This window comes from Pristis pectinata, chromosome 15 (assembly GCF_009764475.1).
Source record: "Pristis pectinata isolate sPriPec2 chromosome 15, sPriPec2.1.pri, whole genome shotgun sequence".
Classification (NCBI taxonomy): Eukaryota; Metazoa; Chordata; class Chondrichthyes; order Rhinopristiformes; family Pristidae; genus Pristis; species Pristis pectinata.
Genome location: NC_067419.1, coordinates 8,154,657 through 8,180,782, shown reverse-complemented (window position 1 = coordinate 8,180,782; position 26,126 = coordinate 8,154,657). Strand labels below are relative to the sequence as shown.

Here is a 26,126-nt window from a genome sequence, read left to right as displayed (position 1 = left end):
GTGCAAAGAAATGTGAAGTGTTACATCCTGGTAGGTAGCATGAGATGAATGACATAACCTGAATGACATTCCTTGGTCTTGCTGACACTTGCTGTTATTGGACACCAGTCAACCAGCTGATCTACCTACTCCTATACGCCTCCTCGTTGCCATCTGATATTCTGCCAACAACAGTGGTGTCATTGGCGAATTTATAGATGGCGCATATTATTATATTTATAGTGAACATATTTATAGTGAGCAGTAAGCATTCACACATTAAGCTGCAGTGGTGTGTATATATAGAGCCTGTAGTGGAAGAGATTTGTATCTTGTGATTTAATTCATTTAGCAAAATAAAAAATATTGTTGACTTGTTAACAATACACAAAAAGTGCTGGAGGAACTCAGCAGGTCAGGCAGCATCCACAGAGGGAAATAAACAGTTGATGTTTCGTGCTGAGACCCTTCATTAAGAATGGAAAGGAAGAGGGCAGAAGCCAGAAGGTGGGGGGTGGGGGGGGGGGGGGGGGAGGGGGAGGAGCACACTCAGGCAGGGGATAGGTGAGTTCAGGTGAGCATTCAGTTGTGACCAATTTGTCGATCATGTGCCTGAAGCTTTATGTGCTGAGCCAAGTTCTCGTTGATCTCCAGATAAAGAAACATCTTCCCTGAGTGTATTTCATGGGCCAGAAGTTTGGTGTCAGACACAGGGAACAATGACGCCTCTCAGACAACAGAGCTGTAGGGGCTTCAGAAATCAGTTCGACTGCAACCTTGAAGAAATAGATTGCTCTTCTCTGAGTGGATATTGAATTCATTGATTTATTTCACAACCTTCATTTGGCATTGGTATTGGTATTGGTTCACTGAGGTACAGTGAAAAACTTGTCTTGCATACCGTTTGTACAGATCAGTTCATTGCACAGTGCATTGAGGTGGTACAGGGTGCATTGAGGTAGTACAGGGTGCATTGAGGTAGTACAGGATGCATTGAGGTAGTGAGGTGCATTGAAGTAGTACAGGATGCATTGAGGTAGTGAGGTGCGTTGAGGTAGTACAGGGTGCATTGAGGTAGTACAGGATGCATTGAGGTAGTGAGGTGCATTGAGTTAGTACAGGGTTCATTGAGGTAGTGCGGTGCATTGAGGTAGTATAGGATGCATTAAGGTAGTGCAGGATGCATTGAGGTAGTGAGGTGCATTGAGGTAATACAGGGTGCATTTAGTGAGGTGAATTGAGGTAGTACAGGATGCATTGAAGTAGTACAGGGTGCATTGAGGTAGTATAAGATGCATTGAGGTAGTGAGGTGCATTGAGGTAGTACAGGGTGCATTGAGGTAGTACAGGATGCGTTGAGGTAGTGAGGTGCATTGAGATAGTACAGGATGCGTTGAGGTAGTGAGGTGCATTGAGGTAGTACAGGGTGCATTGAGGTACTGAGGTGCATTGAGGTAGTACAGGGTGCATTGAGGTAGTACAGGATGCATTGAGGTAGTGAGGTGCATTGAGGTAGTACAAGATGCATTGAGGTAGTGAGGTGCATTGAGGTAGTACAGGGTAAAAACAATAACAGAATACAGAGTAAAGTGTCACAGCTACAGGGAAGTGCGTTGCAGGTAAAAGAACATTATCAGTCATACTTAGTGACATACTGTAGAATTTAAATTTAAAAGAGAACATTTATGGTAAAAGTACTGAGTAAATCTGCAGAGAGCAGCTTGCAGAGTCGCCACGCTTCGCCGCCATCTTGCTCCTTGCTTTTAACTCTCAACTGGAAGTACTTCTTGTCTGAAGTCCCATTTTCCACTCCTTTAGTTCCAGTCAATGAATAACTATGATCTCCATTCAAGGGAAAATACAGCTTGGATTCATCAAGACTGCATTTCTTCCCACACTTCACTGTATGAATCATTGTTATTTTTAAATCGCAAGGCCTATGTGGAAAATACTTCAAAGTTCCAGCAACTACGACAAAATCCAATGACTACTGGTGACTTTCGTCACTGACTTTGCACGTGGTTTGGCTTTAGAAAGTAAAGGAATGACATGCAGAGTTAATGCAGCAGATAAGGACTTTTCGTTTAGGAGGTGTGGGTTGGGGGTGAAAGGTTTGGTATTATTGTTGCATGCAGCACATGTTTAGGGGTGTGAAGCGAGATATTAGCCGAACCTCAGTCATCCATTTATGAGGACTTGGTGAACTTGGCCACCTTCGCACTGGGAGGATGAGCTCCAAATCACTGTTAATTCCTTCACTGAGGCATATGAGAGGTTGGAGCCTGTCCTCCTTGCACAACATAACGGACATTGGGATGAGAAACAGGAGTGGACCACTCTGCTCCCCAAGACGTTCCTCTTGGTAACCTCATTGGCTGATCTGATTTTGCATTCCCTCAATGGATAGTCAAGACTCATGGTGGGACCCTGGAAACACGGACTGAACATAGAACGTAGAACATAGAACACTACAGCACAGTACAGGCCCTTCAGCCCACGATGTTGTGCCAACATTTTATCCTGCTCTAATATCTATCTAACCCATAGCCCTCCATTTTTCTATCATTCATGTGGCTATTAAGAGTCTTTCACTGCTCTCACTGAGCCTATCACTGCTTTCTAGACATTGGGAGCCGCCTATCTGTGACGAAACTCATCACAAAATCCCGCGCGCGAACTCCGGTGCGTGAGCTCCCTTCTGAGTACATGGCCATCAGCCAACAACAGAAAGGAGTGGGGACACAAGAGACTGCAGACGCTGGAATCTGGAGCAACAATCAAGCTGCTGGAGGAACTCAGCGGGTTAGGCAGCAGCTGCGGGGATCGGAGGGAGGGTCGACATTTCCGGTCGAGACCCTGCATCAGATGCATCAAACTCTCTCAGATCAACGTCAAAATGCTGAACAGAAACCATGGAGATGAAGAGTTTATTTATGAGTATTTTGAAGAATTCCAGAATAGCCAATGTTGACCATCCCTCTGCCCACACAGAGGCTTCTTGACATACTGAGTTCCTCCAGCAACTTTACTGAGGGAAAGAGTGCTTAAAACTACAACCTTAAACATGGCTCTTCAGCTCCTGGGACACCAGGAAGCAGTGATCCCCACCTTCCTTTATACCTAGAGTAGACACTTATAAAACTGGAGAGGTCCCACCGGTGCTGTCTCTCCAAAGCCCACTAATCCACTGGCAGGATGGATGAACCAGAGTCACTGTCCTCCCCAAGTCCACTAACTACAGCATTGAGACTCTGATTGTGCTCAACTAACTCCACCTGCCTGACTCCAAGGCCCCTCGTGCAAGCCCTGGCAAGAGATTTCTAGGAGGACGGAGGAAACGTTTAAAGGGTGCTCTTGAAATATACTTGAAAAATTTGTGCCGTCCTCATTAACACATGGATTCACATGGATTCCCCTGATCTACAATGGGAAGGAGGTGAGCACCTTAGGTCTCCGTGACTGGACCATGTGGAGCCCAAGCGACCTACCTCCTGCTCCATCTGGGCTTCCATACTGGCCTTGTCAGACACCTCAGAAGCTGTCAAACTGGAGTGGAAACAAGTCATCCTCAACCCCGAGGGACTGCCTAAGAAGAAGAATTGTACTGACATCATAATTTGTTTCCCTCCATTGGGCTGCGTCAGGAAAGCAGCCAACATAATCAAAGACCCCACCCACCCGGGTCATTCTCTCTTCTCCCCCCTCCCGTCAGACAGAAGATAAAAAAGCCTGAAAGCATGTTCCAACAGACTCAAGGACAGCTTCTATCCCACTGTGATAAGACTATTGAAGTGTTCCCTAGTGCGATAAAATGGACTCTTGACCTCACAATCTACCTCGTTATGACCTTGCACCTTACTGTCTGCCTGCACTGCAATTTCCCTGTAACTGTAACACTTTATTCTACATTCTGTTATTATTTTCCCTGGTACTACCTCAATGTATTGATATGATGAAATGATCTGCACGGATGGCATGCAAAACAGTTTTTCACTGTACCTTGATATGTGTGACAACAATAAACCAATTTGCCGATTTACTAGTCAGTGACTTAAATGGGGCAAATTTTTTGTGTTTTCTTTCACATCTTCAGCAATAGCAAACCCTCTGTGTATTCCAGAACTCAATGCATTTTGGTCACTAGAGAAACAGGTGACTAGGATGTACCTGCAAAGAGAGAAACAAAGGACTGCAGATGCTGGAATCCAGATGAAAAACATGATGATGCTGGAGGAACTCAGCAGGCCGGGCAGCATCTACAACTTAGAACATAGAACAGTACAGCACAGAACAGGCCCTTCGGCCCACAGTGTTGTGCCCTCCTACCTGCAGAATGCCCATATTCCTCCATTTTCCTCTCACTCATGTGCCCATCCAAGCCATTCTTAAAAGCCTCTAATGAACTTGCCTCCACCACCCTATCAGGCAATGCATTCCAGGCATCCACCACTCTCTGAGTAAAAAATGTACCCCTCACGTCTGTTCTGAACCTACCCGCTCTCACTTGAAATGTATGCCCTCTGGTATTAGATCGCTCAATAATGGGAAAAAGATATTGCTTGTCCACACTATCTATGCCCCTCAGAATTTTATACACTTCCAACAGATCACCCCTCAGCCTCCGCTGCTCCAGAGAAAAGAGCCCAAGTTTGTCCAGCCTCTCCTGATAGCACATGCCCTCTAATCCAGGTAATATCCTGGTAAACTTCCTCTGCACCCTCTCTAAAGCCTCGACATCCTTCCTGTAGTGAGGCGACCAGAACTGCACACAATACTCTAAATGCGGCCTAACCAGAGTTCCATAGATCTGTGGAGAAAAGCAGGCGTTCAACGTTTCGGATCAGGACCCTTCTTCGGCACCTGCAAGGATACTGTGCCATGAGCACAGCTCTCACTTAACCAATATGAACAGCAATGTGCAGCATTTTATTTCTGTGAGACATGGGCAAAACAGAAAGACTCAGTCAACATCTCAGTCAACATCTCAAAACCATTGACGGGAGTTCCCTCTGTCCCTGGAGGACCAGGCTCCCAACTCCCTGTGGGTGAAGTGGTCGACTGTTGGCCAATGGATGGGGTGGAGTTGGGGTGGAGTTGTTACCAAAGGTCCTTTCTTTTATTCATTTTCAGGATGTGGGTATCCCTGGCAAGGCCATGTTAATTGCCCTGTGACTTTGAAGGATGGTGGACATCTCCCTGTTAGGATGGGGTGAAGTTGGAAGCCTGCAGATGGTACATTTGCTACTTCTATCCTCCTTAGTGGGCAAGGTCACAGGAGTGGGAGGTGCTATTGGGAAAGGCTGGTGAGTAACTGCAGTGCCCATGTAAGAATGGTGCACCTGGTCACCACCGTTCATCTGTAGTGGAGGGAACGAATGTTTAAACTTTTTTTAAAAACTTTTATTTATACAGCACAGTAACAGGCCCTTCGCCACCCAATTACACCCATGTTAACCTACTAACCCGTCGTCTTTGAAATATGGGAGGAAACCGGAGCACCCGGAGGAAACCCATGCAGACACAGGAGGAGAACGTACAAACTCCTTACAGACAGCGGCGGGAATTGAATCCTGATTGATGGTGCTGTAGTAGCGTTGCACTAACTGCTATGTTACCGTACCTTGGACCAAGGCTGTGATAATGTCTGGAGTTGAGTGATTCTGACAAAAGCTGAGCCGGGCATTGGTGAGCAGGTCATTGGTGAGAAAGTGCCTTTGATGACACCTTCCACCACTTTGCTGACTGGGCGGTAATCAGCTGGATTCTATTTGCCCTGCTTTTTGTGAACAGGTCAATCTTCCACATCGTTGGGTCAATGCTAGCATTGTAACTATAATGGAACAGCTTGGCTCGGGGCACAGTGAGAGTGCAGATCTTCAGTACTACAGCTGGGCTGTTGTCTGGCCCCACAGACTTTGCTGTATCCATTGCTCTTGATATCACGTGAAGTGAATGGAAACTGGTTTCTGTGATGGTGGGGACCTCAGGAGGAAGCTGAGATGAATCACTTCCTTGGCACTGCTGGCTGGGTGTGACTGCAAATGCTTCAATCTTGTCTCTAGCAGTCACCCACTGACCCCACTGTCGGTAAGGGCGGTGCTGCTCTCGGAGCTGCCTCCTCCCTCTCATTGGCTGTTTAACCATCCACCGCCATTGGTGACTTGATGCGGTCGGAGTGCAGAGCTGCGATCTGATTGGTTGGTCGTGGGATCGCTGAGTTCTGGCTATTGCGTGCTGGGTTTACCACAGCGGTGTCCCAGCTCCACCAGGCCAGCACCTCCTCTTCTTCAGGTACGTCGGGTTCTGCTCCCCAACACGTCCTTCCATACTCACCGCAGTGGGCTTGACCCCGTAGTTTGGCAGCGGTGGTTGAGTGAGGGTGACACTGAGCCAAAGTGCAAATAGAACACAGAACATTACAGCACAGTACAGGCCCTTCGGCCCACAATGTTGTGCCAACATTTTATCCTGCTCTAAGATCTATCTAACCCTTCCCTCCCACATAGCCCTCCATTTCTCTATCATCATGTGCCTATCTAAGAGTCTCTTAAATTTCCCTGATGTATCTGCCCCTACCACCTCTGACAGCAGTGCGTTCCACGCACGCACCACTCTCTGTGTAAAAAACTTACCCCTGACATCTCCCCTTATACCTTTCTCCAATCACCTTAAAATTATGCCCCATCGTGTTACTCATTGTCACCCTGGGAAAAAGTCTCTGACTGTCCACTCGATCTATGCCTCTTATCATCTTGTACACCTCTATCAAGTCACCTCTCATCCTCCCTCTTCTCTCCAAAGAGAAAAGCCCTAACTCACTCAACCTATCCTCATGAGACATGCTCTCCAATCCAGGCAGCATCCTGGTAAATCTGCTCTACACCCTCTCTAAGGCTTCCACATCCTTCATGTAATGAGGCGACTAGAACTGAACACAATACTCCAAGTATGGTTTAAACAGAGTTCTATAAAGCTGCAACATTACCTGGCAGCTCTTGAACTCAATACCCCAACTAATGAAGGCCAACACTCCATACACCTTCTTAACAATCCTATCAACCTGCGTGGCAACCTTGAGGGATCTATGGACGTGGACCCCAAGATCCTTCTGTTCCTCCACACTTCTGAGTCCTGCCATTAACCTTGTATTCTGCCTTCAAATTTGATCTCCTGAAGTGTATCACTTCACACTTTTCCGGGTTGAACTCCATCTGCCTTTTTCCGGGTTGAGCTCCATCTGCCATGGAGGTGTGCAGTTCTGCTGCTGCTGTTGGCTCACAGTGCCTCATGGTTGCTCATTTCTGAGCTGGTGGATCCATTCAACGTTTGTCCCAATTAGCATGGTTTCAGTACCACAACACGGTGGAGGGTGTCCTCAGCGTGAAGGTGGGACTGCACAGAGTCACTTCTACCAATGTTTGTTTCACAGTTGCATCCCCTGCCAAATACTGGTGAGGGGGTCAGGTCGGATTATCTGGTGTGTTGGTTCATTCATTGCCTGCTGGGGACCCAGTCTGACAGATCGGACTCAGCTACCAAGCCTCCCTTGCTGAGGTCCTCACCTGGAGTCCGTTCCCTGCCCGTTCTACCTTCACTGCTTCTCCCAGGTATCATTCAGCGTGGAGCAGCACTGGATCGTCAGCCGAGGGAAGGTGGCAGCTGGGGGCAAGGAGGAGGCTTCCACACTCGTGTTTGACCTGATGCTGTGAGATTCCTTTGGGCCTGGGAGTCGCACAGAAAACAGGCCAATTCAGCCCCGCCATGTCTGCATCAACCCACGGGCACCCATCCCCATTAACCTTACAGCACTTGGTCTGTAGTCTCCCAGGCCCAGGCAATTCACGCTCATCTCGACACTTCAATGCTGTCGGTGACTCTGCTTCCACCACTCTCTCAGGCAGTGTGTTCCAGGTACTCACTGCTCTCTGGGTGAAAAATACCCCCCTCAGATCCCCTCTAATTCTCTTACCCCTTACCCTAAATCTACCTCTGATATGGGGAAAAGTTTCCTGCAGTCTACTCTATCTACACCCCTCATAATTTCATATACCTCTATCACGTCCCCTCTGTTGTAAGGAGTTCAGACCCAGTCTTTCCTCAGAAGTGAAACACTCCATCCCGGGCAACATCCTGGTGAGCCTCCTCCGCACCATCTCCTTCACTGTCACATCCCTCCTGTTGTGTGGTGACCAGAACTGCAGGCAGTACTCCAGCTGGGGTCTGATCAATGTTTTATAAAGTTGGGAGCACAACCTCCCTGCTCTTGTATTCAGTGCCCCGACTTATGAGGGTCAGCATCCCATATGCCTTCTTAACCAAGTTAATGACCTCCGCGCTGCCACCTTCAAGGGTCTTTGGACTTGTACACCAGGGCCCCCCTGTTCCTCAGTACTCCCTCAGACATGATGTATGTCCCTGCTTTATTAGTGCTCCCAAAATACATAAGGTATCTTTATTAGTCACATGTACATCAAAACACACAGTGAAATACATCTTTTGCGTAGGGGGCAGCCCACAAGTGTCGCCATGCTTCTGGCGCCAACATAGCATGCCCATAACTTCCTAACCTGTACGTCTTTGGAATGTGGGAGGAAACTCACGCAGGCATGGGGAGAACGTACAAACTCCCTAAAGACAGCAGCGGGATTAAATCCGGGTTGCTGGCGCTATAATAGCATCACGCGAAATGCTCTATCTGGCATTCCTCAGCCCATTTCACCTACAGCGACACGACCCTGCAGCCCTACTGTCAACAACATCACCAATATTAAGTTCCCTTGACCCTTCTCCCCACGAGCCCACCTCTCTTATCGTTGACCACATGGAGCAGCCTTTATTGCAAACCTACTCTGCCACCACTCCCCACTCTTCCTCCACCACATCAGCGACTGCATTGGGGCCACTTCCTGCATCCATGCAGAACTCATCAGTCTAATCAACTTCGCTACTAACTTCCACCCTGCCCTCAAATTCACTTGGACCATCTCCGACACCTCTTTCCCCTTTCTGGATCTCCCTGTCTCCATCTCAGGAGACATGCTATCCACCAACATGTACTACAAAACCACTGACTCCCACGGCCACCCAGATGGCACCTTCTCCCACCCTGTCACTTGTAAGAACACCATCCCATTCTTATTTTGTCCCTGCCTCAGTTCTTCTTACTTTAAACTTTAAACTTTATTTATACAGCACGGTAACAGGCCCTTCCGGCCCAACGAGTCTACACTGCCCATTTAAACCCATGTTAACATACCCGTACGTCTTTAGGATGTGGGAGGAAACCGGAGCTCACGGAGGAAACCCACGCAGACACGGGGAGAACGTACAAACTCCTTGCAGACAGCGGCGGGAATTGAACCGGGGTCGCTGGCGCTGTAATAGCGTCACACTAACCACTGCGCTGCCGTGCACCCACCGACTCCTACCCCAGCCCCCGTCACCCTGCTTCTTTCCCGTCTTCCACCCCCTCCATCTGCCCACCACCCACCCACTCCTCCCACTGGGTCCCCTCCCCCCACTGTTCCCATCTGCCCTCCCCACCTCCCCCCACCCCTCTCACTTGGTTCCATGCTCCACCTTCCTCTCCTGTCAGATCCCACTATCTGCAGCCCTTTGTCACCTCCACCCGTCACCTATCACCTCCCAGCCTCTGTCGCTACTTTCACTCTCCCCTCCTCCAGCAGGTTTTCACCACTGTTGTGGTGTATTTTTTGATATTTGTAAAATGTCCTAATTGTTTGACTTTGATCATTCGTGGAAGTTTACGAATGTAAAAGCCATAAAGAGACACTTGAAGATTGAAGGTCGAGCTGATTGTCATCTTTCACCCCTCCTCAGTCCAGCAATCACCCCCGGCTCCTGTCTCACCACTTCCCCTCTCCTCTTTATACTGGCCATCTTCCGTCTCCACTCTCAGTCGACTATCCCTCCACCCCCCCCCCTCCCCCCCACAAATGCTGCTCGACCCATTGAGTTCCTCCAGCAGATTGCTTGGTGATTTGTTCAGTTTGATTACTGCTCAGTCAGTGGACATGAATGAGTTTTACAGCTGCTTTATAAGCAGGCTTGATCTAGCTCCTTCACCACGTGAGTTTGTTACATCTCACGAGGCTGTGACGCCAGCCAAACAGACACGCCAGACTTGAGGACTTTGTCATCCATGGAGTGCAGATTGACAATGGTCTATCCGCAGAAAGCACGTGCACACTTAACTACAGAGTCAGCGGTGAATGCTGCTGGCTCACTGACAGAAACCCCGGCTCACTGTTTAGCTTGTTAATTACTTCCAAAGCACTACTGTGGAATCGAGTTCTTTTCTTTAAAAGAGAGGTCCATCTAAGTTTTGACATTAAAGCAAGAACTTCCACCTTGTTTTTCATGACATCTTGATGTCCTGTTGCATTTCATAGCCTATCACCTAATTTTTAAGGATCAGTCACTGCTGTGATGTAGGAATTTGTAAACCAGCTATCTTCCTAGTAGCAGGATTCCACAAAATGGAATCCAGTGATGGGGAAATTAACTAATCTTACATTTTGGATTGCAGCCAGAGGAGATGTGTCAGCCAAGGCACCGGGAGATCCATTCTTTTCTTGGAAGGTTGTGGTCATTAACTGGTTAATCCTCCTTGAAGCATATTGGAGATGGAAAACCCTTAAACTGTGATTCATTGACTGACCAGATCAAATATCTGTCAGTGACATTACCTCTTGGTGAATTTAGGCTGCAGGGGTTAGCTGGATTAACAGCCTTCCTGTTTCGTTCAGCCATCGATTACCATCCTCTGGTATCAGACAGCAGATTAACAACTCTTACACAAGGTCTACATTTATCTTTAATCTTACCTACACAGCACTTACTTCCATGACCCTTTTGTGGCCAATGCTCTGACACAATGACTTTAGATGCAACTTCGTTTTTTGGGGTCTTACAAAATGGCTCCAGTTTGTTTATACTTTCTGCAACCTGCTTTACCCACAAAACCTTGAGGAGACCACCAACATCATCTGTTGCATTCTCCCTCGAAGTCGTTGAGTGCCCCAATCATGTTTCATTAGAACATAGAACAGCGCAGCACAGGAACAGGCCATTTGGCCCACCATGTTGTGCCGAACTAATTAAACTAGCAATTAAATGCCCAACTAAACTCATCCCTTCTGCCTACACAATGTCCATATCCCTCCATTCTCTGCACATTCACGTGTCTACCGAAGAGCCTCTTAAACGCCTCTGTCATATCTGCTTCCACCACCTCCCCTGGCAGCACATTCCAGGCACTCACCACTCTCTGCGTAAAAAAACTTGCCGCACTGCATGTCTCCTTTGAATATTTCCATCTCCTTTCTTGCTGCCTGTCCTGTAGAGTCCTGTTGGTTCACTGATCATACTCTCCTCACCCACCCCCCGTCTGCTCCATTCTACATTTATCCTTGAGGTACAGTCACCCACCCACTGTATTCAGTTTCCATTGAACTTCTGATCCCATTGCCAAGTCATCAAGTCGAGTCTATTGTCGTCTGCACAAGTATGGTGAGGTACAGCTACAAGGAAAAACCTGTTTGCAGGCACATAGATTCAGACAACACACAGAACATAAATTGTCCATAAATTGCATGTGACAGTGAAGAAAAAGACAGTGCAAAACAAAACATTAGTGCAAAAACACAATAAGAAACAAGTCCATAGCAGTGCAAGAGGTGGTCTGTAGTGTTGCCATTAGGGATGCGCAGGTCAGGTCAAGAACCTGATGGTTGTAGGAAAGTAGCTGTTCCTGAACCCTGGTGGTGTGGGACTTCAGACCTCTGCACCTCCTGCTCGATGGTAGCAGTAAGAAGCGGGCATGACCCAGATGGTGGGGATCCTTCATGGCAGATGCCTCCTTCTTGATGCTGTGCCTTATGTAGATGCTGTCAATGGTGGGGAGGGTTGTGCCTGTGATGGACCGGGCTGTGTCCACTACTTGCTGCAGCCTCTTGTGTTCCTGTGCGTTGGAATTGCCATACCAGGCCGTGATGCAACCAGTCAGGATACCTTCAACAGTGTTTCCGCAGAAGTTTGTTGGAGTATTTGGTGACATACCAAGTCTCCTTAAGCTTCTCAGATAGTTGACGCGCTGGCGTGCCTTATTCATGACTGCATCTACGTATGTGCTGGGCCCAGGGCGGGTCACCCGAGATGATAATGCCCAGGAATTTGAAGCTGCTGATTCTCTCCACTGCTGACCCACCAGTGAGAACTGGCACGTGGTCTCCCGACTTCCCCTTTCTGAAGTCAATGATTAGTTCATCGGTTTTGTTGATGTGGAGCAAGAGGTTGTTGTTGCGGCCGTACGCTGACTCATCACCGCCTGTGATTTGGCCAACATCAGTAAACTTTAGAGATGATATTGATGCTGTGTTTAGCCACACAGGTGCTGATGTACAGAGAGTAGAGCAGGGGGGCTAAGCACGCAGCCTTGAGGTGCACCTATATTGATGGTCAGTGAGAAGATGTAGTTACCAATTGGTATTGACTGAGGTCTGCTGATGAGGAAGCTGAAGATCCAGTTGCAGAGGGAGGTACAGAGGCCCAGGTCTTGGAGCTTGGATGGGATAATTGTGTTGAACGCCGAGCAGCAATCAATGAACAGCAGCCTGACGTATGCATTCTTGTTGTCCCGATGGTCCAGAACAGAGTGGTGAGCCAGAGAAATCACAGCTGCTGTTGACCTGTTGCGGTGGTAGGCAAATTGAAGCAGATCCAGGTCATCTCTGAGGCAGGAGTTGATTCGCGCCCAAACTGACCTCTCGAAGCACTTCACCGCGGTGGATGTTAGCGCTACTGGACGGTAGTCAGTGAGGCGGCTCACCATGCTCTTCTTGGGCACCAGTACAATAGATGCCCTTTTGAAAGAGGTGGGAACCTTAGGCCGCAGAAGCACCAGACGTCCCCGGGGCTGGGTGGTAACAGCGCTGACCACTGTGTCACTGTGTCAACTTTCAAAACCAAAAGGAATAAGATTCCTTTTCATTCTGAGTTAGATCTGAACCCAAGTCTCAAGGGTGAGAGTCTTGTCTTTCAGATTGGTTTAGCACCCAGACTGCTTTGAGATACTTCCTTGAAAATTCATACCTTTGCAAAGTTCTCATTACACTTTTTGACAGGGTCAATAATTTCACAAAATAGTTGAGGAACACATGCTAAAGTTCACATTTAATTAAACCCTGTAACTGCCGGCACTTGTTGAAATATTTAATCTATAGAGTTGCGTTTGATAAAATAAGATTTCTTTATTAGTTACTTGTATGTCAAAACGCACAGTGAAATACATCTTTTTGCATAGGGTGCTCTGGGGGCAGCCTGCAAGTGTCACCACGCTTCTGGCGCCAACATAGCATGTCCACAACTTCCTAACCTGTATGACTTTGGAATGTGGGAGGAAACTGGAGCACCCGGAGGAAACCCACGCACTCACGGGGAGAAGGTACAAACTCCTTACAGACAGCGGCTGGAATTGAACCCAGGTTGCTGGCTCTGTAAAGTGTTACACTGACCGCTACACTACCATGCAGTTGCAGACAAGATTCCATCGAATTTAGCTGACCATAAATGAAATATGCAGAATTAATTAATCATAGCATTCTGTAATAAACCACCACTTTTAACTTTTGATGTGGTTTATTGCACTGTTCATTGTTAATGCTCCAGACTTGGACAATGTTTAAGTCATTTCGTTAATTGAATCACCCAATTTCAATGAACGCAACTTTCACCTGTATGTAGGAAGGTCATTGAAGGAAAAGAATCCTAGTGGAGGAGGAAGTTCAGTCAAAGTTCTGCCCAGATCTGCTTTATTTAGTTGCTCATATATTTTCCAACAAAGGCAGCAGCTGAACAAACCTGGACTGAAGCAACAGCAGTGATGCTGCCAAAACTTTAATTGACCCAAGGACATCTGTGTAGAACACATACTCTTTAAAGTCACTTGAACTCCACAGAATGCTTTTCAAATAGTTTGGAAAGAAAATTTTCTTTCAGATGTATTGGCCATTGGAGCTCAACGCCATAGTAACTAGGGAGCATTCCCGTCGGAATGCACATGACCCAAAACAACGTAGCTGTCTGTTTTCAACTGGGACCCCTCTTATTTCTTTGCTGAAGTTCCCGGGAACATCAAAGATTCAGTGCAGGGAGAGAAAAACCTGAGAGACAATAGTAAGTCCACTATTTAGTGGCTTGGGCAGTAAAGGTCATAACAAGGCTCTATTGAATTACTTTTGGAGATAAACTGCAAATATTACCAGAACAGAGGTGAGTGAAGGCATATTGGAGTAATCTAATGTGGATGTTCTGGAAGTGTGTACGGTTTCCCTTTCTGAGATGGAACAGGGCAACCAGAAGTCTCCTGAATGAAGGTCGCCCAGCCTGGTTTCTATACCGTGGTCCTACTGATAATGAGATGGCAAAGAAGTAGCTGGAAGCAAGCTACTTGTCAGTGATTATCATGTTTTCAGAATGATTTTTCTCAAATTAATAACTCAGATTTGCTGAAGAAGGAAGGTTTGAAATGGCTTCTGTTGAGGTGCCTTACAGTAAATAAGATACTAGGTATCTTCTGGGGGCAGCCTGCAAGTATCGCCACGCTTCCAGCGCCAACATAGCATGCCCACAACTTCCTAACCCGTACGTCTTTGGAACGTGGGAGGAAACTGGAGCACCCGGAGGAAACCCACGCAGACACGGGGAGAATGTACAAACTCCTTATAGACAGGAAGTAAATTTTAGTGTTTAAATGTATACCAAAGAACCAATGGATTGCATCAATACAGTCATCAAAATATAACTTACTTTAGAAACTATTTACTGTAAGGCACATCAACATTAAAAAATGATCTTATTTTATTCACACACAGTAGATGGAATGAAATTCTCCAGCAGGTTCTCACATGAAACATAATTATTCTTTTACTGAACAAACCGTGTTTAATTGAATTCCTTCTGCTGCTGATCCCCAGCTTATCTGAAGGCCTGTGAACAGGTTAAATAAATGCAAATGCTGAATCTCAGACCTGCTGATAAGGAGGCGTGTGTACCTGCACTCATTCCAATGTAATCTTCTCTTGAGAAAACCACGTGATGGGCTGTAGCCTGAGAGTCTGTTCACTGAGACCTGGTGGGAAGGATATCTGCGGAACAGCTTCTTCCCCTCCGCCGTCAGATTTTTGAATGGCCCATGAACCCATGAACACTACCTTGTTATTCCTCTTTTGCACTATTTATTTATTTTTGTAACTTATAGTAATTTTTATGTCTTGCACTATACTGCCGCTGCAAAACAACACATTTTGTGACATATGTCAGTGATAACAAACCTGATTCTGATTCTGATTATCACTCACTCTTTCTGTTAAAAAATCTTTCCCCTCAGATCCCCTTTAAAACTGCCTCCTCTCACCTTGAACCTATGTCCTCTTGTTTTTTATATCCCTACCATGGGAAAAAGATTTTGATCAATGCCTCTCATAATATTATATTCCTGTTCTGATGAAGCGTCTTTGACCTGAAATGCTAAATCTGTGTCTCTTCCCACATGTGCTGCCTGACCTGCTGAGTATTTCCGGAATTTTCTGTCTTTATTTTAGATTTCCAGCACCAGAAGCTTTTTTGATTTCCAACTTGTACACCTCTATCAGGTCACCCGTTCCCTCCAGGGAAGTCAGACCCAACCTCTCAAGTCTCTCCCCTTAACTAAAGTCCTCCAATCCAACCAAGATCTCGGAGAATCTCCTCTGCACCCTCTCCAGTGCAGTCACTGCAGTGCCAGAACTGCACACAACACTCCAAGCTCGACCTAATGTCCCAACTCTCAGTGTTGACATTTGAGTGAAGTAATAAGTTGCTGCCCTCATATGGGCCAGACAGTGGAGAATGCAGAGCTTGAACAGGAAGTATGAGAGGAGATCTTTATTTTTTCCATCTCCTTCACTTATGGCTGCTTATTTTGTTACATAAAAGCAGAAAGCGCCGTAAATACTCACTGAGTTCGGCCGCATATGTAGGAAGGGAAACAGAGTTAATGTTTCAGGTCAAGGACTTTTCATCAGAACTGGGAAAGAGAGAAATGAAGCTTGTTAAACTGTGGGGAGGGTGGTGTCTCTCCCAGGGTGATAAAGGGTCTTGACCCGAAACATTGAATGTTCGTTTCCCTCCATAGATGCTGCCTGACCTGCTGAGCACCTCCAGTGCTTTGTGTGTGTGTGTTGCTCCAGATTCCAGCATCGGCAGAATCTCTTGCGTGACCGATTATTATGTTATTTGGGATTGGACAATTTGATTCCGTTATCTCTCTGTTGGCCCACAGTTAAAGCCACTTGCACAAATTTGATGCCTAACTTTGTTGCTATTGAAGTAGGTACGTTGTGGAAAATGATGTCTATCACAGCAGTCTAAATCATGAGAAGAATAGGTAGTCATAGAATCAGAGAGCACTGCAGTAGGGATACAGGTCCGGCCCAACGAGTCCATGCTGACCACGTTGAGTCCATGCTGACCATGAATGGAGAACCAAAATATCAGTAGAAATGCAGGACTCTCCCTTTGTTGTGTTGAAGATGATATAGCAATTCGGTATACTCTACTTGACGTATAGAAATGAATCATTGTTCCTGTTGTCAAACCTCCCTCGCTTGTATCTAATTCAATGTGATGACTTTGAAAGCCAAGGACTGTGTTTAACTCTGGTAATGACAATTCTCGGTCTCCATTAAATCTCGACAACTCTGTATAATCCTAAATTGGAAGATTTCTTACACACTTTGCTCTTGCTACCACCTCTTTAATCTGTGTCTGTTTTAGGTGGCTACAATCTACCGAGATTCAAGTGTTGGAAACCTCATCAACATTGTTGTTGTGAAGTTAGTTGTGATTCACAATGAACAAGTAAGTCCAAAGCTTTGTTAAAGTCTCTTTTGGTACTGGCATTGGTTTATTATTGTCACTTGTACCAAGGTACAGTGAAAAACTTGTCTTGCATACCGTTCGTACAGATCAATTCATTACGCAGTGCATTGAAGTAGTGCAGGGTAAAAACAATAACAGAATACAGAGTGAAGTGTCACAGCTACAGAGGAAGTGCATTGCAGGTAGATAATGAGGTGCAAGGTCAAACAAGGTAGATTGTGAGGTCAAGAGTCCATCTCATCGTATAAGGGAACTGTTCTATAGTCTTATCACAGTGGGATAAAAGCTGTCCTTGAGCCTGATGGTATGTGCCCTCAGGCTCCTGTATCTTCTGCTTGATGGGGTGGGGGAGGAGAGAGAATGACCCGGGTGGGTGGGGTCTTTAATTATGCTGGCTGCTTCATCAAGGCAGCGAGAGGTATAGACAGAGTCCATGGAGGGGAGGCTGGTTTCCGTGATGCCAGGATATTATAGTTAATGAGTGAGACCCAAACAGTTTGCACAGATGTAATTCAGATTATCCAGACGTTAGACACCCAAACTTAAATGAGCAAAATATTCTTTTGTCAGGTTTTGAAAATATTGACTCTTGGAGTGTGCTAATGGGCATTTGTGGCCCATTCTATAATTTCTTCATGTTTCTGAACAGGGTATTCCCTTGCATTTCTATAGAATTTGTTGTGATGGCAATTCCACAGCAGTCATGGGTGAAGAGTACTAGGATATCAACCCAGCAGTGAGGTCCTGTTGCATTCTGAGCTGCAACGCCCATCCGATCCACGCAATAATGTAATATTATAAATTCTGTATGTCGACTGACTTCTCTGCTTGCCGCATCTCACATGTCAAACTTCAGAGTGACAAATCTCAGACTCATCCCCTTTGCAGAATCATATAACACAGAAGCAGCCACTTCTGCCCATCGCGTCCATGCTGTTACCCATCTACATTGCTCCCACTAAGTACCTCTTGGTCCGTAGCTTTCCATGCCTTGGCAATTCTGGATACTTACTAAATGTTGTGCGAGTACCCAAGGTCCATCTGTTCTTCAATGCTCCCCAGGACCCAATCATTAAATGTATATGACAAACAGCAAGGGTTCAGGGCTGACCCCTTTAAGAAGCTCCATCAGGCCCCAGCAATCTCTTCCCTTGCTTCACATAACAGCCTGGGTTATATCCCTTCAAGCCCTGGTGGTTTATCTGCCTTTAAACCAGTGGAGACATCTCCTTTGCAATGCTAGCATGTTCTAGAATTTCCTTGTTCCCCCTCCCTGAATTATCCAACTGCAACGTGCTTCTCCACCATGAATACAGATGAGAACTATTCTTCTCACGTACATCATCTGGTTTCCATGCACAGATTGCTACTCTGGTCCCTGTAGGGCTGTACTCTTTCTCTGATTACCCACTTGTCCTTAGTATACTCCAGTACTGATGAAGGGTCTTGACCTGAAACATCGGCTGTTTATTTCTCTACATAGATGCTGCCTGACCTGCTGAGATTCTCCAGCATTTTTGTGTGTATGTTGCTCGGGATTCCAGCATCTGCAGAATCTCTCGTGTCTTTGTATACCTGCAACATCTGGGGATTTTCCGTACCCCTGCCTGCCAGTGATATTTTATACCCTCCCTTTGCTCTCTTGCTCACTTTTTCAAGTAACCCCTACATTTTCTGAAGTGTCTCTCCCGTTATCAGTTCGCTTAGGAGTCAGAATCATACAGCACAGAAACAGGTCCTTTCGCCCACTAAGTCCCCACCGACCATCCTCCACCCATTCACACCAATCCTACACAAGTTTCATTCCTGTGAAGTCCCCCCAGATTCTACCACCCACCTACACACCGGGAGAGGGGGGGTGGGGGGGGACAACACAGCGGCCAATGGACCTACCAAGCCGCAGACCTTTGGAATGTGGGAGGAGACCGGAGCGCTCGGAGGAAACCCAGCATCGGAGGTCAGGATTCAACCTGGATCATTGGTGCCGTGAGACGGTGGCCGATGCACCACCGAGATGACCCAGTGCCTCAACTCGGGTCCTATTCTCGCTTTCTTCCCTTGTCAAGCACTCACTATCCTTTGACATGCAGGGTTGCCTAGACTTGCTGTCGTTTCTATTCACCTTACAGGAACACATTGTCACTGATCTCTTGAATGTTTCACCTTTAAATGCTTTCCACCTGTCGGCTATAGACCTCCATTCAAGTAGCTGCTTCAACTCTACTTTTATACAGAACATAGAACATAGAACACTACAGCATAGTACAGGCCCACAATGTTGTGCCGACATTTTATTCTGCTCTAATATCTATCTAACCCTTCCCTCCCACATAGCCCTCCATTTCTCTATCATTCATGTGGCTTTCTAAGAATCTCTTAAATGTCCCTCATGTATCTGCCCCTACAACCTCTGCCGGCAGTGCGTTCCACACACCCACCACTCTCTGTGTGAAAAACTTACCTCTGACATCCCCCTTATATCCTCCTCCAATCACCTTAAAATAATGCCCCTTTGTGTTAGCCATTGTCGCCCTGGGAGAAAGTCTCTGACTCTCCACTCGATCTATGCTGTCTGCTTCTATTCATATCAACAACTTAATTTCTTGTGTATCCTCTTCCCTTTCCATAACTACCTTGAAACCTCATGTCACTCTTCCCCTAGATAATCTAACCGCTTCCCCAGTTCCATTCCCTATGATGGGGACTGAATGGTCATCATGGACACGGTGGGCCGAAGGAACTGTTTCTGTGTTGTGTGACTCTCTGGCCCTCAGATTAGGTCCAGTTCTGCCCCTTCCCTGTGAGAACTATCGAAGGACTGGCTCAAAAAGCTCTCCTGGAAGCACTTTAAAAATTCCAATCCCTCCAAAAGTTAACTCTGGAGAAGTTGAAATTCCCTGCTGCTGTAATCCTCCTACTCTTATGTCTCTCTGTGATTTGTCTATATATCTGGTCCTCTATATCACCAGCAAAGTGATCACCTCCCTTTTTGTTCCTAAACTCCAGCCTTATGGCCTCATTTGAAAAGACCGAGGGCATCCTCCCTCATGACAGCAACAATGGATCCTTAAGCAGTATTGCTGTACAACCTTCTCTTTTACATCCCTGCTCTCACTACTGAAGATCCTATGCTCTGGAACATTGAGTTGCCAGCCCTGCCCTTCCTTCAACCACGTCTCTGTGACAGCAACTGTGTCACATTCCCATGTACCAATCAACGCTCTCTAAGTTCATCTGCCTCACCATTCAGAATTCTCACTTTAAAGTAAATACAGTTTAAACTTGTATTCTTTCCATGGACCTTACCACACCCATGTTTGCTCTGCCTACTGTGCAGTTGAGGGGCAGTGCCTGCTTTGACTTCACCACCCCCTGAACTACAGATCTAGGCTGTGCCCTATTGGTGTAGTACTTGCATTATATGTCGCACTTGAATGTTTTCCCTGGCTAGAATCTAAAATTGAGGCTCAGATTCTCAGGATGAAGGGTCAGCCATTTAGCTTATCTAACAATCTCTTGAATTTAACCAACGTATCTGCCTCCACCACTACCCCAAGCAGTGCATTCCATGCACCAACCACTCTCAGGGTGAAAAACCTCCTTCTGATATCTCCCTTGAACTTCCCACCCATTACTTTAAAGCCATGCCCTCTTGTATTGAGCATTGGTGCCCTGGGAAAGAGGCGCTGGCTGTCTACTCTATCTATTCCTCAATATTTTGTATACCTCTATCATGTCTCCCCTCATCCTCCTTCTCTCCAAAGAGTAAAGCCCTAACTCCCTTAGTCTCCCCTCATAATTCATACTCTCCAATCCAGGCAGCATCCTGGTAAATCTCCTCTGCACCCTTTCCAATGCTTCCACATCCTTCCTATAATGAGGCGACCAGAATTGGACACAGTACTCCAAGTGTGGCCTAACCAGAGTTTTGTAAAGCCGCATTATTACTCGCGGTTGTTAAACTCAATCTCACAATTTATGAAAGCCAACGTCCCATAAGCTTTCTTTAACTACCCTATCCATCTGTGAGGCAACTTTCAGTGATCTGTGGATATGAACCCCCAGATCCCTCTGCTCCTCCACACTATCCAGAATCCTGCCATTAACCTTGTACTCCACCTTGGAGTTTGTCCTTCCAAAGTGTAGCACCTCACACTTCTCCGGATTGAACTCCATCTGCCACTTCTCAGCCCAGCTCTGCATCCTATCAATGTCCCTCTGCAAGCTTCAATAGGCCTCCACACTATCCACAACACAACTGACCTTTGTGTTGTCTGCAAACTTGCTAACCCAGCCTTCCACCCCCTCCTCCAAGTCATTAATAAATATAACAAAAAGTAGAGGTCCCAAAACTGATCCTTGTGGGACACCAGTCATCACAGCCCTCCAATCTGAATGGTCTCTCTCACCACAACCCTCTTCTTTCTACAGGCAAGCCAATTCTGAATCCACATGGCCAAGCCTCCCTGGATCCCATGCCCTCTGACCTTCTGAAGAAGCCTACTATATGGAACCTTGTCAAATGCATTACTAAAATCCATGTCGACCATATCTATTGCACTACCCTCATCAATCTTCCTGGTCACCTCCTCAAAGAACCTTATCAGGCTAGTGAGACATTATCTTCCCTTCACAAAGCCATGCTGGCTGTCCCTAATCAGTCCATGATTCTCTAAATGCTCATAGATCCTATCTCTTAGAATCTTTTCCAACAGCTTGCCCACCACAGATGTAAGGCTCACTGGTCTGTAATTCCCCGGACTATCCCTACTACCTTTTTTGAATACTTTGTTACCCTCCAATCCTCCGGTACCATTTCCGTGGACAAGGAGGACTCAAAGATCCTAGCCAATGGTTCAGCAATCTCCTCCCTCGCCTCGCGAAGCAGCCTGGGGAATATTCCATCAGGCCCCTGGGTCTTATCTGTCCTAATATTTTCTCACAGCTCCAACACATCCTCTTTCTTGATATCTACATGCTCTAGAACATTAACCTTACCAACACTGTCCTCAGCATCATCAAGGCCCCTTTCTTTTGTGAATACTGAAGAGAAGTACTCATTGAGAACTCATCCACAGCTTCCAGGCACATCTTCCCATCTTTGTCTCTAATCAGTCCTACCTTTACTCTCATCATGCTTCTGCTCTTCACGTACGTGAAAAAAGCCTTGGGATTCTCCTTAACCCTACTCGCCAAAGCCTTTTCATATCCCCTTCGTTCTCTCCTCAACCCCTTCTTAAGTTCCCTCCTTGCTACCCTATATTCCTCATGAGCCCTATTTGATCCTGCTGCTTACACCTTATGTATGCTGCCTTCTTCTTCCTAACTAGTTGTTCCACCTCTCTTGTCACCCACAGTTCCTTCACCCTACCATTCCTTCTCTGCCTCACCAGGATAAATTTATCCCTAACATCCTGCAAAAGATCCCTGAACATCGACCACATCTCCATAGTACATTTCCCTTCAAAAATGTCATCCCAATTTACACTCCCAAGTTCTGGCCTTATAGCCTCATAATTTGCCCTTCCCAAATTAACTACCTTCCCGTCCTCTTTGCTCCTATCCTTGTCCATGACAATGCTAAATGTTAGGGAGCAGTGGTCACTGTCCCCCAAATGCTCACCCATCGAGAGATCTGTCACCTGACCCGGTTCATTACCTAATACTAGATCTAATATGGCATTCCCTCTAGTCGGCCTGTCAACATACTGTGACAGAAATGCATCCCGGACACACTTAACAAACTCTGCCCCATCTAAACCTTTGGCACTAAGCAGGTTCAAGTCTAGGATCAGATTTGCCGAGCTCACATATCGAAAGAGAGAAACCCTGTGGGAGGTTAGGATATCCGTATCGTGGAGATCTTCCAGGAAAGATGGTTTGGTGAAAGGAAGTTCCTGGTGTGCAGAGTTCCTACAGCATCATCATGGTTTTCATCTAGATTCCAGCATCTGCAGTCCTTTTGTTTCTCTGGAAGTTCCATTTGTCTCAGGTTCAACCACGTAGTGAAGTAAATGAAGAAGGACATGAGGAGCATTGATATGGTGGCATACTGACTCAATAGAGGCAACCTTTCTGGGGTATTAAAACTTTACTTAATAAGATTTTATTTATACAGCACGGTAACAGGCCCTTCCGACCTAACGAGCCCGCACCGCCCAATTGCACCCACGTCAACCTACTAACCCGTAGGTCTTTGGAATGTGGGAGGAAACCGGAGCACCCAGAGAAAACCCACGCAGACACACGGGGAGAATGTACAAACTCCTTACAGACAGCGGTGGGAATTGAACCCCGATCGCTGGCATTGTAATAGTGTTACGCTAACTGCCACGCTACCATGCTGCCCAAGCGTGCTACACCATACCCAATTCTTGTTGGGCATGATTTCTACAGGCTGTATAATAACTACCCAAGTGTCCATTTCTAATAATGTGCACTGGCAGACAGCTTGACCACAGGGGGCATCATCGCCAGGCCCAATCACGGTCTCAGACCTCTGTACTGCACTGGCCAATGGCAGTTCTGCCACGTTCCCCCACCTGCCAATCCAGTGCTCCAGCAGTGGAGGGTAACCCTGGGAGACAAGGACAATGACCTTGTACTTCATGAAAGCATCAAGTCAAAAGCAGGCAATGTAATCTACTGCTGTGTGCCATGTGCCATGTGCCATAGAACATAGAACTTATAACATTACTGCACAGTACAGGCCCTTGGGCCCACAATGTTGTGCTGACATTTTATCCTGCTCTGAGATCTATCTAACCCTTCCCTTCCACATAGCCCTCCATCTTTTTAACATTCATGTGGCTATCTAGGAGTCTTTTAAATGTCCCTAATGTATCTGCCCCTACAACCTCTGCTGGCAGTGCGTTCCACACACCCACCACTCTCTGTGTAAAAAACTTCCTGACATTCCCCCTTATATCTTCCTCCAATCAACTTAAAATTATGCCCCCTTGTGTTAGCCATTGTCGCCCTGGGAAAAAGTCTCTCCACTTCATCTATGCCTCTTATCATCTTGTACACCTCTATCAAGTCACCTCTCATCTCCAAAGAGAAAAGCCCTAGCTCACTCAACCGATTCTCAGAAGACATGCTCTCCAATCTAGGCAGCATCCTGGTAAATATCCTCTGCACCCTCTCTAAAGTTTCCACATCCTTCCTATAATGAGATGACCAGAACTGAACACAATACTCCACGTGCTCTATAACCAGCGTTCTATAGAGCCCTCCTTCAGCTGATGAATCAACAGCCTTTCATCGAACACTACTTGGAAGAAGCTCTGAGAGCGGCAAGGACACAGAATCTACTTGGGCAGGGGCTTATGTTTGGCTCAGTAACCCGACCACTGACGGTGCTGGCACAGTGCCAAGGAACGTTGCTCCCAGACTGAGTCCATATCAGATGGTGAGATCATCGGCATGGTAAGGCACCTAAGTAATGTGTCCATGGGAGGGCGACCTGTCCGTGGGAATGTTGGGAGGAATGTCTAACACAGGTCCGTTCCATCTTCGCACTGAAGATCTTCGATGTGTTTTGTGGCATTCCCTCTGCATTAAGCAGTGTGGGTTCAGAACAACGCTGGCCATCCGGAGGCACTAAAGCAGCGTCAGAAATCTGAAACTGCATGACCAGCATGTCAGTGAGCCAAGGGATGCACCTTGGTTCAATGAGAAGTGTTGCATCAGGAGCAGCAACAATCCTGGCAATAAGTGAAGGTCCAAACTGGTGGAAACTCCAAGACGGGACTGAACAGGCATGTTACAGACCACTGAGCAATCGACAGCCAGACTGGACCGAGTGTGGTGTCAAGGGGCTCTGGTAAACCCGGTCAGTGAGAATCAAGGGCAAACTTCTGCACTGTCCATATTGTGCACAAAGGAAGGTGGTTATGGTTACCAGAGGCATGTCAGGCCCAGGACATTGCTGCAGGGTTGTGGTTAAGGCCCAAGTACAACTATCTGTAGCTGCTCCATTAAGGGGGGCGCTGGATCTCACTGGCAAATGCCAGTGGTTCCGAGCAGACCCATCAGCGATTATTCTTACAAACAGCAGTGAATTTGTTTTGTTCAGTTTGAGCGATTTAGGGGCGCAAGCCACAATTTCTCTATTTACAGATGGCACAACACTCAGCGATGTTGTGAGCTGTGCAGGGGACAGTGATAAATTGTAGTAGGATATAAACAGGCTGGTGGAATGGTGGAGAAGGTAAGATAAGATATCTTTATTAGTCACATGGAAACACACAGTGAAATGCATCTTTTGCGTAGAGTGTTCTGGGGGCAGCCCGCAAGTGTCGCCACACTTCCGGCGCCAACGTAGCATGCCCACAACTTCCTAACCTGTACATCTTTGGAATGTGGGAGGAAACTGGAGCACCTGGAGGAAACCCACGCAGTCACACGGGGAGAACTTACAAACTCCTTACAGACAGCGGCGGGAATTGAACCCAGGTTGTTGGTGCTGTAATAGCATCATGCTAACCGCTACACTACCGTGCCTCACAGAAATATGAGGTGTCACAGTTTGGTAAGAAGAATGAGGAAACAATATGGAATAAAGGATACTGTTCTAAAAGGGGTTCAAGAACAGAGGACCTGGAGATATGGGGCACAGATCATTGAAAGTGGCATAGAGTCCTACAGCATGGAAACAGGCCCTTTGGCCCAACTGGTCCATGCTGACCAAGATGTTCCATCCAAGCTCGTCCCATTTATCAGCGTATGGCCCATATCTTTCTAAACCTTTCCAATCCATGTACCTGTCCAAGTGTCCTTCAAAAGTTGTTATTGTACCTGCCTCAGCCACTTCCTCTGGCAGCTTATTCGCCATCTATACCACCATTTGTGTAAAAAAAAGTTGTCCCTGAAGTTCCTATTAAATCTCTCCCCTCTCACCTTAAACCTATGCCCTCTCGTCCTTGATTCCACAACCCTGAGAAAAAGACTGAGTGTGTTCACCCTATCTATGCTCCTCATGATTTTTTATGATTTTTTTGTACCTCTAAAAGATCACCTGTCAGTCTCCTATGCTCCAAGGAATAAAGTCCTAGCCTGTCTATCCTCTCCCTGAAACTCAGTCCCTCAAATTCTAGCAACATCCTTGTAAATCTTTTCTGACTCTTTCCAGTTTAATATCATCTTTCCTATGGCAGGGTGACCAAAACTGAACACAATGCTCCGTGGCCTCACCAGCATCCTGT

The 26,126-nt window shown here is 46.6% G+C and overlaps 1 protein-coding gene across 1 annotated transcript in view; it reads left to right on the top strand.

Annotated features, from left to right (window-relative positions):
* The window catches only part of LOC127578169 (A disintegrin and metalloproteinase with thrombospondin motifs 20-like), a 487,994-nt gene that overhangs the window by 170,081 nt on the left and 291,787 nt on the right, over nucleotides 1-26,126 (top strand). Inside the window, exon 10 of the mRNA XM_052029795.1 lies at nucleotides 16,816-16,899. Within this exon, the coding sequence (XP_051885755.1) occupies nucleotides 16,816-16,899 (84 nt within the window). The remainder of the gene's footprint in view (nucleotides 1-16,815; nucleotides 16,900-26,126) is intronic.